The sequence below is a fragment of the Ictidomys tridecemlineatus genome, chromosome 9, assembly GCF_052094955.1.
Source record: "Ictidomys tridecemlineatus isolate mIctTri1 chromosome 9, mIctTri1.hap1, whole genome shotgun sequence".
Taxonomy (NCBI): Eukaryota; Metazoa; Chordata; class Mammalia; order Rodentia; family Sciuridae; genus Ictidomys; species Ictidomys tridecemlineatus.
The window spans coordinates 65,086,663-65,102,514 of NC_135485.1; the positions used below are offsets into that span (position 1 = coordinate 65,086,663).

General features: G+C 39.3%; 1 protein-coding gene across 9 annotated transcripts in view; it reads right to left on the reverse strand.

The window, feature by feature from the left end:
- Positions 1–7,622: 7,622 nt before the first annotated feature.
- The window catches only part of Wdfy3 (WD repeat and FYVE domain containing 3), a 249,231-nt gene continuing 241,001 nt past the window's right edge, over positions 7,623–15,852 (reverse strand). For all 9 annotated transcript variants that reach the window (XM_078021529.1, XM_078021535.1, XM_078021532.1 and 6 more), the window contains one exon: positions 7,623–10,934. In XM_078021529.1, the coding sequence (XP_077877655.1) occupies positions 10,811–10,934 (124 nt within the window). In that variant the 3' untranslated portion in view covers positions 7,623–10,810. The remainder of the gene's footprint in view (positions 10,935–15,852) is intronic.

Genomic DNA, 15,852 nt, shown 5'->3' on the forward strand with positions numbered 1-15,852 from the left:
TCTTTCTTCATGTTTAACTTAAATAACCAAAGTGTTTTCTAAGGTGGCTAAATAGTCCTACATTCTTACTTGCAGTGCACAAGGGTCCTACATTCTGTATCCTCACCAAAACCTGTATTGCCTGTCTGCTCATTTGTAGTCATTCTTGCTGGAATGTAGAGGTGTCTCATTGTGGTTTTAGTTTGCATTTCCCTAATGGATAATAGTGTTGAGCATCATTTCCTGTGCTTATTTGCAATGTGTATATCTTATGTGATGAACTCTGTACTTATGTTTTTTGTCCAGTTTAAAATGGCATGTTTTATTACTATTGAGTTTTAAAAAATGTTTATATATTCTGAGTACAAATCCCTTGTAAGATAGATGATTTGCAAATATTTTCTCCCAGGCTGTGCTTTGTCCCTAATTTTCTTAATCGTGTCTTTTGTAGTTTTGACATTTTGATGATGTACTCTTAATCGACTTTGTCTATCGAGGACCATGCAAGTAGCCTCAGGGTTGGACAAGTGTGTCAGGGTCTCCGGACTCTCCAGGTCTGTGGAGTTCCTGTGCGAGCCACAGAGTTGCAGGCCTGTGGGCTGTGAGCCCTCTCACTTGCCCTCTGCTCGGATTGCTACTTCTACTGACATCGCTGAGTGTGGGCATCGTCCACTGCTTCAAGGTGAGTGAGTCCCTTCGGCTGCTGGAGTCATCATCATCTATTGTGCCTTGGATAAACCTCCACACCAACTGAGCTGATGGCGGAAGGGGAGAAGCCCTGGGCAAGGACTCCATGAACTCCCATCATCTCTCACTTATTGTATACCATTCTCCCCATTTTGTGGGTGCTCTCCTTTGGAAGAGAAGATTTGCTGACCTCTTTACTCAGATGTAGCTGGAAGTCCCACCTTGAAAATTCTATTTTTTAGTCAGGAGACTGATATATGCTACAATATGGAGGAACCTCAAAAATGTTCAGAGAAGTAAGTCAGCCCCAAAGACTAGAGACTGCATGATTCCATCCAGGCCATGTCAGGAGAGGTGAATTCACAGTAGACAGAAAGCAGGTGAGTGGTTGGCAGGGCCTGGGGGTTGGGCGGTGGGAGAAGGAAAGTGACTGCCTAGGATAAGAGGTTTCTTTTGAGGTGATGAAATGTTCTAAAACTGAATTGTAATGATGGTCCCATAACAACAGAAATGGCCCAAACCTGAATCATACACTTTAAGTTGACTTTTGTAGTATGTTAATCTTAGAGTTGCAGCAGTATGTGACAGGAGAAGCTGCAGTGGTGGGATCTGGGGAGCAGGCAGTTTGGGGACAGTTTTCCAGGTTGGGGGGGGGAGGAGATCTACCAGCTGACCCTGCAGCTTCTCTGGGGGAGTCCAGGGCACATGGTTCTCTCGATGGCAGGGAGGGTGTGGTGTTCAAAGGTGCCCTCAAGGACAGAGGAAAGCTGAATGGGGCAGACCACACCCCAGTGAGGGTTCCAAACACAAGTGTTCGGGCACGTGGCACATGAAAGCTCAGATTCAACACAAGAAAGATGATTTATGATTTCTGAAAAAAACAGATTGCCTTCGAGTTGAGGACAAGTCACTGGCTGCCTCTAATTTCTGATTCATTGCATTCAACAAATTCCTTGAGCAGCTGCCCTGCCAGGCCCAGTTCTGGGAACTCCACACAGAGGTGAACAAGACCAAATGCTTCACATGGCTGACCCTACTGGGAGACACCACAGAGGACTAACACAGAGCATGTTACTGTGGAAGGTGTTCCAGGGAAGAAGAGCAGAGAGGGTGGTGAACGGGCATCGGGGCTGGGAAGTGCAGGTGGGTCAGGGCCTCACTTGGAAGGTCACATTTGAGACCATCCCTGAAGAAGGTGATGGAGGAAGAGGAGCACAGGTGGGCCAGGCGGAATCTCTCAGGCAGAGGGTACAACTAGGGCAAAGGCCCTGTGGTGGAATTAGACCTGTCTAGTGTGTCAGGTTGAGCTGAAGACAGGTGAGGAGCCTCGCAGGGTTTGGAGTGGAAGTAACACAATGTGCATTGTTGGTGCCATGCTGAGAATCAATTGGGAGGCAAAGGCAGGACAAAAATCAAGGTCCAGTTCTCCAAGGGTGAATTCACTCACAATGTGTCACGGCAAATAGAAAGTCTGGGCGAGAGCATCCATATTAAAAAAAGAGATGGAAGTCAACATCAGAACATCTACAGAAGAAAGGAAGGCAGACTAGAGGGCAGGAGAAAAATTTGAAAAGACCATGGTCACAGTCTAGGCAGGAAAAGAATTACGGAATTGAAAATTTCCTGGGAAGACTTTATATAAGCTAATGAGTTCGAATTCAATACAGGATTTAAAATGAGGTAATAAAATAGCAATGACATGAAAACAAAGACTGCAGAGCTAAGAAAACACACTGTGGAAGAGAGTTGCTCCAGCTGAGTTGGAAATGGTAAGGAATAGAAGAGATGCTGAAAATTCTACCACTGATACCTCCCCGAAGGCAAGACTCTCATTTATAGGCTAGACAGTTCTCAAAGAGGGTAGTCCTGTCACTTTGCTCAGGGCCCAGCTGAATATGTAGCAGCATGAACACAGAAATTGCTACATTAGAAGAAAAAAAACCCCAAAAAACCCAAACATCAAAATGTGGGGCTTTGAACTTGAGTCACAGGCACACTTGATAACATTGCAAAACTTGGTTTCTTCCCCTTGGCAGAATCAGACTGAAATGACCTTGAAGTTTGTAACCATAGGCTAGGTTGAACTCTGCTCCATGATGTATATTCTCTACAATCAGTTTGTGAAGGAGTGACTTTTTGTTTTGTTTTGTTTTGAATGAGCAGAAACAGCATGTGGTCCGGTGACTTTTCTTGGTGCTGTGGACCGAACTTGGGACTCGAACATACTAAGCACACGCTGCACCACCGAGCTACACCCCTAGTCAGAAGTAGCATTTTTAGGTTCTAGCTTTTGTTCCAAGTCAGCTGCGGTGCTTGAAGGCAAGATCGTGAACAGGCTGTTTTTCTTTAAATAACTGTTCTGTCCTGGAATGCAGCTCACAACCACTGTGCCTTTGTTGAGCAGGAAGCATGATAGCTGAAGGCCAAGGTTGAAGTACCAACGCTTTTCTCTTGATAAGGCAGGGTGTGCTCATTCGTGGATGTTACTGAAATAACATTCTAATCACACTTTCACTGTTGTCTTCAAAAACTAAACTGGGAAAGCAAGCTGGCAGCTACCTGTAGAGGGCATGGGCCTGGGAGTTGGGAAGCTTAGGAACAGAACTGGGAATGCAATGTTGGGAAAGTGAACCCCTCTGTGAACCCTTCCCTGTGCCAAAGGAGGACCTGGGCTTGACTTCCTAGAGCTCTTCCTGCCCTAGCATTCTGCCCTGTTTATCTGAGTAAAGATGAGCTCCTGCTACTCGCCTTGCCTCTGGCCTTTGAAAGAGGTCTCAGTACATCATTTCTTTTATGTTCCTATTTTGAAATTAACACTATAACATATTGTCAGGCACTACCTTCCCTATATGTATTCCCAGATATAATCCTTCTATATAACAATTCTCTGGGGGCAGCTGTCATAATACAACATTTTAAAATAAGCAAACCCAGATATGGAGAGCTTAAGTCACTCACCAAAGTTCACACACAGAAAGGGGTAGAACAGAAACTCAGGTCCCAGACTAATCAGTATATGATGCTTGTTAGAACTGTGTGTGATATTAAAAGAATAATATCAATGTAACAGGGGCTCACTTTATGTCTTGACTGTAGCCCTTGGGGCTTTGGAACTTTCATTTTTTTTTTTTTTCTGTTTCCCAACCTCCTTCTCCCTAACCTTCTCCTTCTTGATCTTCTTCTCCCTGATCTTCTCTGATCTTCTTTTCCCTGATCTTCTCCTTCATGATTTCTCCTCCTTAATCTCATTTTCTCTTAAATACCTCTTTAAAAACCACCTGTTCCTGCTGATGGGGAGAATCACAGCCTATGGGAAGGAGTCCCCTGTGTTTCTCCTTTGCTAGCCAAGTAATAAACCTAGCATTCGGGACAAGGACCAAGCTTTCGGTAACATTAAGGTTCTTTTACAGTATGGAAAGTATAGAGACTTGACTTAGTAATGTAATTTAAAAATGTCCTCCTTAAGATACCTCAATACCTCAGAAATGTGTTCTTTGTTTCTCTGAGGTTTGGAGCTGTGGAAGTAATACCTTTGTAGCTGGATGCAGCCACCCCATCTGTCCAGTGTGATGGGGCCTCGTCTTGTGTATCTGGCAGGTTTCACTGAGTGCTCCAGGTGTATGCTTAGGAACTTAGTTACCAAATGCTGTTGTATGCATGCTTCTTCAGTTTAGGGAGCATCTCATGCATCTTCTCCCTGGACTAATGGTTCTTGAAGTCTAGACCACTAGATACTAAGACCCTTTTAGAGGAGCTGCAAGATGAAGACTGTTTCCATAATAATACCAAACCTCATTTACATTTTCATTGCATTGATGTTTATACTGTGGTGCAAGAGCAATGGTAGGTAAAACTGCTAGAATCTTGGTGTGATGAAGATAGTGACATCAAACTGTTAGCAACAGTAATCATATTTTTCATCACCAAGCACTCTCAGTAAAATAAACAAGTACCTGATTCCCTTAAGAATGTCCTTGGAGCTGGGTGCCGAGGCACGTGTCTGTAATCCCAAAGGCTCTAAAGGCTGAGGCAGGATGATCACAAGTTCAAAGCCAGCCTCAGCGATTTGGTGAGATCTTAGGGAACTGAGCGTGATTCTGTCTCAAAATAAAATATGAAAAAGAGCTGGGGATGTGGCTCAGTGGTAGAGCACTCCTGATTTCAATTCCTGGTATGCAAAAAAAAAAAAAAAAAAAGCCTTAGAGAAGCAATAAAATTTGTACTTGTGTGCCTGAGCTATAAGTAGGGTCTCACATATTTTTTGAAGAGCACCCATTTTTACTGAAAGAGTAAATTTTTAAAAAAAATTTATTTTTTTTTAGCACTGAAGATTTAGCCCAGTGACAGACTATGGCCCTGTGGCAGAAATACTTTTGACAATTAACAAAGTGAGTTTGTTATTTCAGAGATAAGAGTAAACAGCACTTAATTGTAAATGATAAAATTTTAGGTTTTAAGAAAGACTAAATTATTTGAAAATGTGTATCCAACACTATATAAATTAGAATTTCCTGAGATGGCTGTAATATTTTAATATATATAATGTGATTTTTGATATTATATAATCAACCTTTGGAAGATGTGCATACACTGCAGTAGTAGTCATATAGTTCACTGTTATATCAGCAAACCAATATTTGTTAACAATGTATGATGCTATAAAATTATGGATGAACAAAGATACAAAGTACAAGGCAGAACAGTGAATTTTAATAGAGTATGAAAAGTTCATTAGTCCAATTTCAGGTTCTGTATAGTTTTTTTTTTTTTTTGCAGGGGGCAGGGGTGTGTGCCAGGGATTAAACTCAGGGGCACATGACCACTGAGCCACATCCCCAACCCTATTTTGTATTTTATTTAGAGACATGGTCTCAGTGAGTTTTTTAGCACCTTGCTGTTGCTGAGGCTGTCTTTGAATTCACAATCCTCATGCCTCAATCTCCTGAGTTGCTGGGATTATAGGCATGTGCCATTGCGCCTGGCTTAATTTCAGATTCTCTATAGTACCCATCTTTAAGAAGTTTAAACTATGAAAAAACCTAAAAGTATTAGGACACAATTATCTGAAAAGGCTATTAAAATAGTTCTCCTTTCCCCTTATCTATGAGGCTGGATTTTCTTATCTGCTTCAATCAAAACAAAGTATCACAACAAATTGTAGAAGCAGATATTAGAATTCACTGTTAAACTAGACATTAAAGATTTTCAAACTTATAAAATTCTACTCCTCTTGCCAATTTATTGGTTGGAAAGTAATTTATAGAAATATATAATTGATGTTTATATATAGTGCTCTCATCAGTTCATTTTATATATATATATATATATATATATATATATATAATCATATCCTCAGCTTTAATGTCTACTGCAATAATTACTGATGAATATAAACTGTATAAAGCTGTTTGGGGTCCTTATAACATTTTTAAGGACTGGAGGCCTAAAACCACAGTTTAAAGTGGCACTATCTCAAACCCTTGTTATGGTCTCAGGCAGGCATTGACATAGGAAGACCTGATAGAGCACTGAAAGGAAGCTTCAGGAAGCTTCCCAAGCTGGCTAGAACTGCATTCTGTCTTAACTCCTACCATAGGTTCTTCAAGTTACTATGCCATCTTTCAGTGTGATGGCATGGCTTGATGTCATCTCTAGTAAAAGAGGAAACAACAAATATAAAAAGAGCTTTGCAGTGGGCAGGGGAAGATGAGAATATTCATCAAGCAAAAAGACTAAGCAACATTGGGCCAATACCATGAAGCCTCTTTGCTACTCCAAATGGGCAAAAATGAGGCATGGGGAAGAAATTGTGCTGAAAATGAGAAGCAAATGGTTGAAAAGACTTACTAAAGATTGTTTGTATGTTTATTCTTTTAAATCTTCTAGTTAGTTTTCCACATTCTAGTTATGGAATTTCTGCATTTGAGATTTTCTGCAATGTCCATCCTTGATGTAACCCTTCTCAAAGAGACTGAGTAATAATGCAAGGAGACATGGGAACTGCCCTAGGCCTTCTCTCACCACTTAGTTTTTACTTTTGAAGGATTCACTATGGTTTTATTTATTTTTTTGGCACTGGAGATTTACCCCAGTATTGCTTTACCACTGAGCTACATTCCCAACCCTTTAAAAAAAAATTTTTAAAAACAGAATCTCACTAAGTCGCTTAGGGCCTCACTAAGTTGCTGAGACTGGTGTTTTACTTGTAATCCTCCTGCCTCAGCCACCAGAGCCATGCACCACCATACCCGGCCTGCTATGGTTTTAGAAGTGCTTGGCATTCATCTTCTGCTTCTTATGTGGAATTGCACTGATGTGTAATTTGTACATGATAGCTTCAAATTTGGGACTGTTCAAGCTTAAAATGAACTTAATATCTTTAGAAAAAGTGAAATCATCACAAACCATCTAAATAAACTAAGTGTCGTCTACATCTTCCTTTCCTGGAAAGGCTATTTGAAAACCAAATAAAGCGACAATAAAATGGATTTTGAGTTCTAACACCAAAGACCAGCTGACGACAGCAGCTGCTGGATTTTTTACAATATGAGGGTTAAAAAAAAAAGCAAAATTATGCAGAAAGGTCTTTTTTGATAGGCTCAAACTTGAAGATCATGTCTTTCAGAAGCCACTCGCTTCTTTCTACTGCCACTCCTACACAGTCATCTGCCCTGGGAATCCAGCATAATTGGGAAATTCAGAATGCAGGAAACCTATTTTTTATGGATGGCTCAATCTAGAATTTGAACAGTCAACATCCCTGCAATCTTATGCAGAGACAAAAGAAATATTCACAACTAGGAAAACACTGTACAAAGTTTAGGAAATTATTAAATCTCATTTTTGTTTTTCTCTGAAGAACTGACTTTAAAACAACTTGAATAATTTTTTTTGGTGTGTGTAGTAAATAATAGGTATTTATTTGAAATAAAAAAAATACTTAAGTACCTGGACTATTGCATTTAATCATGTATTGTAATTGTGTTACTCTATCTTTTTGTATCAGAGACAGATATACAATGAACATTCAGATATCACAGATTGCACACTAGATAGGAATTCTTCAGGCCTTTTACATATCCACCAAAAAAACAGATATTGGATTCTGCAATATAGTACAAAAGTCCACAATCAATCCAGTCTTAGCCAGTATCTTCAATTTACTTCTGTTGCTGTACAAATAATCGGCCATTACTAGGGCTTACAAGTTAATAACAGGACAAAAAATATACATTGCACTGACACAAAAAGTCAGCTGTGTTAATAGTCATGCAACAAGTAACCAAACTTGCTGAAATTAAAAATACTTTCTAAAAACAGTTTTAACAGCATAAATATTTTATACACAGTTCATTTACCAAAACAAAATGTATTTAAATGATACAAAGCAAAAATAAGTTTCTACCAACTTTATACATAAGAAAGTGCAAAATAACTTATCTAGAGTGTTTTGCTATTATCCAGACGGATGGCTGCTATGGGCAGCTATTCTCTTCTTCAAAAGCATGACATTACACTTTCACGCTACACACAAATGTTAGAGTACATGGACAAATAAGTGGGTGGATGGGAAGGATGGATGAACAAATAAAACTACGAAGATCAGGCAGGAGCCCTGTGAGGTACTCGCAGAGAAAGAATGCAGACCACACAAAGGTGGATGTACACACTGAGAATATGTGTTGGTAAACAAATTTACATAGAACATAGAAGATACCCAGAGACACAATTAGTTTATGTACGTGAGTGTACTTGTATGTGTGAGTGATTCTATGATTTCTGCCTCGGAAGCAAAGGAAAATAAACTAGATTGAACAAAACAGTTGCCCACAGCACCAGCTGCCAGAGGAAATACTATCATGAGGGTTTTGGTTTCCACCTTCTATTATGGAAGTTGTGTTGGAAAGTTTCAAAGTGTTCATCCCATATAACTTTGGACTACATACAGGAATAACCTTTAAGTGACTACACGCACACACATTCCTATATTCAAGTCTTTAAGGAACACCTCTGCCATTGGATATGGGGTAAACATGGTCGTGGACAAAAGGAGGGTGCTTCTTTTTTAAAAAAGTGTAGAATAACACTGCTACAATGCATCCAGAGGGCAGGCAGGCAGCCCGGTACTGTGTGACAGCACAGTTTCTGCAACTGGTGAACATCAGCATTGTTTGCTAGAATGCGAATAAGATGGAAATGGGGAGGGGCGAGGAGTGAGACACAGAAAGGAAAACAGAACACGACTTCTCTTCAAGTGAAATTATTAATGCCAATAATCCTTTTATTAACAAGTGTATCTGAACTTTTAGAAATGGAAGTGTTTTAATCAGATCTGATATGTAATCATAAGTAGACTGTAGGCTCAAACTTAGGTAAATAAAGACTTAAATTTAGTAGCATAAGGCACTAAAGCAGCCTTTCTATTTCTCTTGGAGACCTAGTTATTAGGAAGAACAAATCTGTTCTTAAGCTGGTTTCAGCCCATTAGGTACAAGATCACTGTTGTACCAAATGCCTAGTTTTGAATGCATGTACATATATGTGCATTTTAGTGCATAAGTGTGCCTGTTACCAGGGCCTAAAGATGAAAAGTTGGGATAGCCAAAGCCACTGTCCTCTGTATGATGCCTCCATGAGGGTGTGAAGGCCTGTCCTTCCCTTTTGGGGCCATTAATGATTCTACATTTTTCAAATCACAGGGCTTTTAGAATTGTTCATAATATTATTACTAAGTATCTGAAAATGTTAAAATCTAGAGTAATTGTTTCATTTGATTTTATATATATATTTATATTTATGTACATAACACACATTTAAAAAAATCCCACCACCAAAGCCTTTCTTTTCTGTAAACTAAACTTATCTCTTAGCCCCCACCAGCTTTAACCCCCCTGGATTTGTGTGTTCTGTATCCAACTAGTAGAACAAATTAAATAACTAAATATTAAAATACTGTAATTATATTCATAGCAAAACCAAAAAAATAGACATTGATACAGTATAAATCTCACCATTTTCAGGTAGATGGCATTAAATGGTAAAGGTTAATTTTAAGCAGTTCTGACATGATCCAGTTTTACACAGGTTTAAATTTTAATTCTGTACACTTTTTTTAACCTTTTTTTTTGAAAATATGTTATAGTAGAACATTAGTATCACCAAAGACACATACTTATTATGTTCTATGCAAGAAAGCTAATTTGGGGTCACATGCAAATATATTCCATTAATTGAGGCAGGGCTGCTTCCTGCACTACATCAGTCACCTGACCACCTTTATGCAACACTAAGAATATATGCCTTGACCAAACAGCAGTCCACACACAAGTTTAAGGGGCCCTTGTTACATAAGAGCAACACTGAGGTGGTGCAGAGCCAGGTACAAGACGCCCTAATATTTCCAGGTTATCTCACGGCTGGACTTATATTCTCCCACACTGTTTCCTAAAGAAGGTCCACATTATTTTGGTTATTAGCCTAGTTTAAGTGGAGATACTGTGGGCAACTTGAAAGAAATGACATCAGGCACACAGGCTGGGTTTGAAAAGAAAAGAAAAAAACCACAGATAATGTCTTTGAGGATTTTAAAAAAACATTTATAATCAGTTGGTAAGTGAGAGATGTTAGACAAACCATAAGTAGTTCTTTGCGTTAGTGGTTTAGTTTGAAGTCTCATGTTACAGGCAGTTAGGTCCTTATTTAGAAAAAAAGGCCTTTATACCTATTTACAATATACACAGTTACTTGCAAAGGAGTCAGATTTACAACCATTTTCTAAAAGCCTTTTTTGTTTTTGTTGGCTTTTCCAAATAAGGATGGATAGCTCTATAAAAATGAGATGCAGGAAAAGACAGTTATTAAGTGAGGATTTTTCTCTTGGAGACAGCTACTGTTATCAGGGAGAACTGGATATTGAAAATGTCGTTCCTAGGAACCACCTCGTATTCTTCTTGCGCTGTCCACCTGAATAGTGTCTGCCCCGGTACTGTACTCTACACCCGTTTATTCAATGATCCCTTTGAATTCAACACTTCAACCATGTGGTATGAAGAGATGTGTAAACGGAGACTGTTTCTGATGCCTTCCGAGCTGTGACAGGGGAATCTGAGAGGGGTCTGTGGTCTCTAATCAGCTTGTTAAATCTTCAACAATTTCGAGGCCCATCTTCTGAACCCCTCTCATGCTGTAAGTTATAATAACAGTTTTGACAAACACGCACTGGGGATGAGATTTTCAAGCGTTTGATTTCTGATTGAAATCGACTGCACCTAAAAGGAAAGAAAAAAAAAATCAATTAGTTATAGGTTCTCTCTGTGTGATCACTGGGCCAGGGACAGTGATTTAATGACTGAATGAAAGGCTTGTAGGTCGAGGCCAAGGTGCATACAATGCCAGGAGAATGCCCAAAGCCATAATATTGTCTGATCCTGTGGCTGACCAGGAACCAGAAGAGATGCTGCATTATTTGTTTCAGCCTATGAAAAAATATATTATACCAGGAAAGGCATTTCTTTGATTTTAGAGAACTAGAAAACAGAAAACGAAAAACAGAATTAAGATTTTCCAAATTAATGAAACCCAGGGATCTAAAGAGCTCAGTGTGAGGCTGTCTGCTTGGTTCTCCAGGCCTGTGCTCTTGGACGGTATGTTGATGTCTTTACACAGAAGGGAAGTTTTTCCCCTTGGAAATTAGAAGACTAATTGTCCATTTTATTTATATCTGTTTTTAGTAATGCATATCAATTGTACATATTAATGACAGTCACTGTGGTATTTCCATACGTGCATAAGTGAGTGTTGATTATATCCATCTACCATTCCTTCACTTGCCCCCAACCTCCCACTCCTGGCACCCTTCCTATTCCCAGTTCCTAGTAGTCACTCTTTCAGGTCAGCTTTTTAAATTTTTTTTTGTTTGCTTTAGTTTTCATGTGAGAAAGAACATGATACTTGCCTTTCTGTGTTGAGTTTTTTTCACTTAACATGATAATCTCCAGTTCTATCCATTTTGCTACAAATGACACAATTTCATTTTTCTTTATCGCTGAATTGTGCATATATATGTTTTCTATATTCATTCTGTATTCATCTGTAGACAGGCACTTAAGCTGATTCCATATCTTAGCTTTTATGAATAGTGCCTCTATAAACAGGGGTATACAAATCTCTTTTGTATGCTCACTTCATGTCCTTTGGATGTCTACACAGGAATAAGACAGCTCGATCATTTGGTGGCCCTATTTTTAGTTTTTTGAGGAACCTGCACACTGTTTTCCAGGCTATAATAATTTACATTCCCACCAACAATGTACAAAAGTTCTTTATCTCTTCATTCTCTCAGAATATTTTTTTTTTTATAACAGCCACTCTAACTGGGGTGAAATGTATCTCATTATAGTTTTAATTTACATTTCCCTGATGGCTAATGAGCACTTTTTTAACCTTTATTTATTTATTTTTTATGTGGTGCTGGGGATTGAACCCAGTGCCTCACGTATGCTAGGCAAGTTGTGGCACCACTGAGCCACAACCCCAGACCTAATGAGCATTTTTCATACATTTGTTGGCTGTTGCTAGCTTTCAGGATTTCTTTCTTGGCAAATTTATTATTGGTGTATAAGAAAGCTACTGATTTTTGTATGTTAATTTTGTATTTTGCAACTTCACTAAATATCAGTTCTAACACGTGCAAAAGGTGATAATTTGATTTTCTCCTTTCTTATTTATGTGACTTTTCTTTCTTTTGTTTAGTGTCTCTGGCTAAAATTTCTAGTAAAACATTGAATGAGTGTGAGAATAAATACCTTGTCTTTTTCCTGATCTTATAGGAAATACATTCCGTTTTTCCCTATTTGGCATGATGATGGTGGAGTTTCTCATAGATAGAGACTTTACTGAATTATATTTCTATATCTGATTTGTTCAGGGCTTTTATCATGAAGGGCTATTTAATTTTATCAAATGTTTTCCTACATCTATTAAGATGATTATATGATTTTATTCTTTTTTTCTATTTTTGTGATATATTATAGTTATTGATTTGTGCATGTAAACTATCCTTAAAACCCTGAAATAAAACCAACTTGATTGTGGGATATGAATTTTCAAAAATGTGCTGTTGAATTTGCTTTGCTAGTATTTTCTGAGTATTTCTATCTACATCTATGTTCATCAGGGATATTGGTTTATAGTTTTCTTTTTTGCTGTTATACCTTGCCAGATTTTGGTAATAGGAAAACACTGCTCATGTCTGTTGAGGTTCTGTGACTCCTGTACATGGATGTCCAACTCTTCCAACATTAGGGAAGTTTTCTATTAGTATTTCAATTGAGTAGGCTTTTTAAAAATCTCTATTTCCTCCCCTTCAGATATACCAGTGATGCTGATGTTCGACCATTTAGTGGTGTCCCAAAGATCCTGAATACTCTTTTCATTGTCATTTTTTTTCCTGTCTGAATATGACCTGTCTTCAACTTACAATATTCCTTCTTCCACTTGATCTGTTGTTGAGACTTTCAACTGAATGTTTTTACTCATTAAGCTCATTTCCAAGATGTTTGGTTCTTTAAAAACCTCTTTTTGCTGTATTTCTCATTCATCCTTGCACTGTTACCTTCTGGGTTCATCTGTTTATCTGTATTCTCCTGGATCTCCTAGAGCTTTTAAAAAATTCTTTTGAATTCATCAGACACTGCATCCATTTTGATATCTTTGGAATCTGTTGCTAGAGTGTTATGATCTTTTGGAGGTCTCATATCACCTTATTCATATTCCTTATGTTCCTATGTTGATCTGCACAGTTGAGATCTACTACTTTTATGGTATGGTCTTCTTAGTAAATGGCTTTCTCCTGAATATAAGTCTTGGGGTATTGGTTTGGTAGGCAATGTTGAGTTTATTTCTAGCTTCACTCTATAGTATAACAGCCCTATAGCTCCTATAGCTGTAATTAGTGAGTTGGGGCAGTGTACCATATCAGAGTAAGAGAGTATGACCTGCTGTCTCTGCAGGTCATACAAAGATAGGTCTGCAGGTCATACAAAGGGATACTCCATCAGTTCAATATGGGTGGTGTAGACAGTAGTGTGTAGGATGCATTCCTACAATAGGTGTGATGATTCCTATGTGGTGATGGGGATTTCTCAGGCACTTTAAAAAGTTTTTATTTATTTATTCAGCTTTAATTCGCATTTTATTTAAAGACAAAGTCTCACTGAGTTGCTTAGCACCTTGCTGTTGCTGAAGCTGGCTTTGAACTCAAGATCCTCCTCTCTCAGCCTCCCAAGCCACTGGGATTACAGGCATGTGCCACCATGCCCGGCTTTTTTGATATTCAGGATTTAACACAGGGGTGCTCAACCATTGAGCTACATCCCCAGCCCTTTATAGATTTTGAGACAAGTGTCTTACCTAAAGTGCCTAGGCCAGCCTCAAACTTGGTATCCTTCTGCCTCAGTCTCCCAGGTGCTGGGAAACAAACACCATGCCCAGTAGTTCTCAGATATTCTTGATGTTGGCTCTGGTATTTGTAAGGGTCTCCAGCACTAGCTGTACCATAGTGGTGAGGGGCCTCCCACTGAAGACACAGGTGAGAGCCCAGAGGCTTTGTGGGGAGAGGTGGAGCTGGAATCACAACATTCCTCTATGGCACTCATACCCAGTTCTGTTGTCATGCATCAGACAAGGTATTGTGGTGACTGATTGTGGTGACTCATACAAGTGGGGCATAGCAGGTGTTATGTTCCTCCTTGCTGCTACTGTGGTCATGCCTTACTCTGAAATGAGACCTCATGTGCTCCTGCCACAGTCATGTGTATCTGGGAACAGGGTGATAGCTGAGCTTTTCTCCCAATTTTTCCAATTATAGTGCCTGCTCAAGCATCAGTGGGTTGCGGCTGAAGTTGGCAAAACTCTTCTCAGCTGAAGTGCTTGCTGGAGCAAGCAAAAATGGAACATGGCCAGTGCTGGGTAAAGTTTCTCTCCAACCTTCTTAGGCTACATGCACCAGAAGCAGGGTGACAGCTGGAGCATGGCTTGCTCAAGATCTCCTCATCAGACTCCTGTGGGAGGAGGAGCAGCGGAATCAGAGTTCTTTCTCTATCTTGTTAGTATCAAGTGCCCATTCAGGGCACTGGGAGAAGGGATGGCTGGAATCATGTGGGCAACTGATTTCATCCTGGCAGTCCTATAAAACCATGCACATCTATCTGACCACACCCCTGGTCTTGGAAGAAACATCCCAAACACAACCTGCCCCAGTTCTTGAAGATGGCACCCTTTGTGTTGCAACACCTGTTCCTTATAGTGTAGTGCTCTCAGCAGGTTTGTTTCAGATTCACTCTACTCAGCCAAGAGTAGAGTCAACTACTTGCTGAATCAGTGCAGTGAAATATCTATAGAGGTCCAGAGAAAGGAATATGTATGTATTTCTGACCCTAGAGCAGTCCAAATTCAGACGACAAATAAATAGGTCCCTTATTCAGATGACTCCTGGCTATAGTATGTTAAGGTTCACTGGGAGATATAGTGAATTCTTTTTATGAAAATCAAGCTACTGTGCAGCTCTCAGATTTCTTATATATTTAGGAAAGACTGTGAAATTTTATAATAGCTAATATTGCCAGCATCTGCACTTCAAGTTTACCAGGATTCTCTCTCATCATTACCTCTGCAGAGGGGAGACTCCTCCCTGCTGCTATAGAGCTGGGGTGGCAGGTGTTGGGAGATTCTGTTTCTCTTACTATATTGTCCCAGGTCTCTGGATGTTAATGAAGCTTCTGTTTTTTCTCCTGTTGATTTTCAGTGATCTCTTAGGCACACTCACCTCAACATGCAGGCATTTTGCTTTGGTTCTTCCTTTTGGAGAAGGAAGAGGCAGAAGAGGAGGAGGTGAGTAGCTAATAACCTTTTTTCAGCCATTGTGCCCATTTTAAAAGACACTTTGGTCCCTAAACAAGTTCCTTAACTTAAAATGTTTTGATAGATTTACTCTCAAATCATTTTTCTTTTTTTTTTTTTTTGATTAGTGGTACTGGGGATTGAACTCAGGGCCTCATGCACATTAGGTAATCACTCCACCACTGAGCTACACTCTCAGCACAATCATTTCTTAGAAATAGGTAGTTTGGCTTTTTTTGTCTGGTCCAAATGTTCTCATTTTCTATTTAGGTAGACAGAATTCCTTTA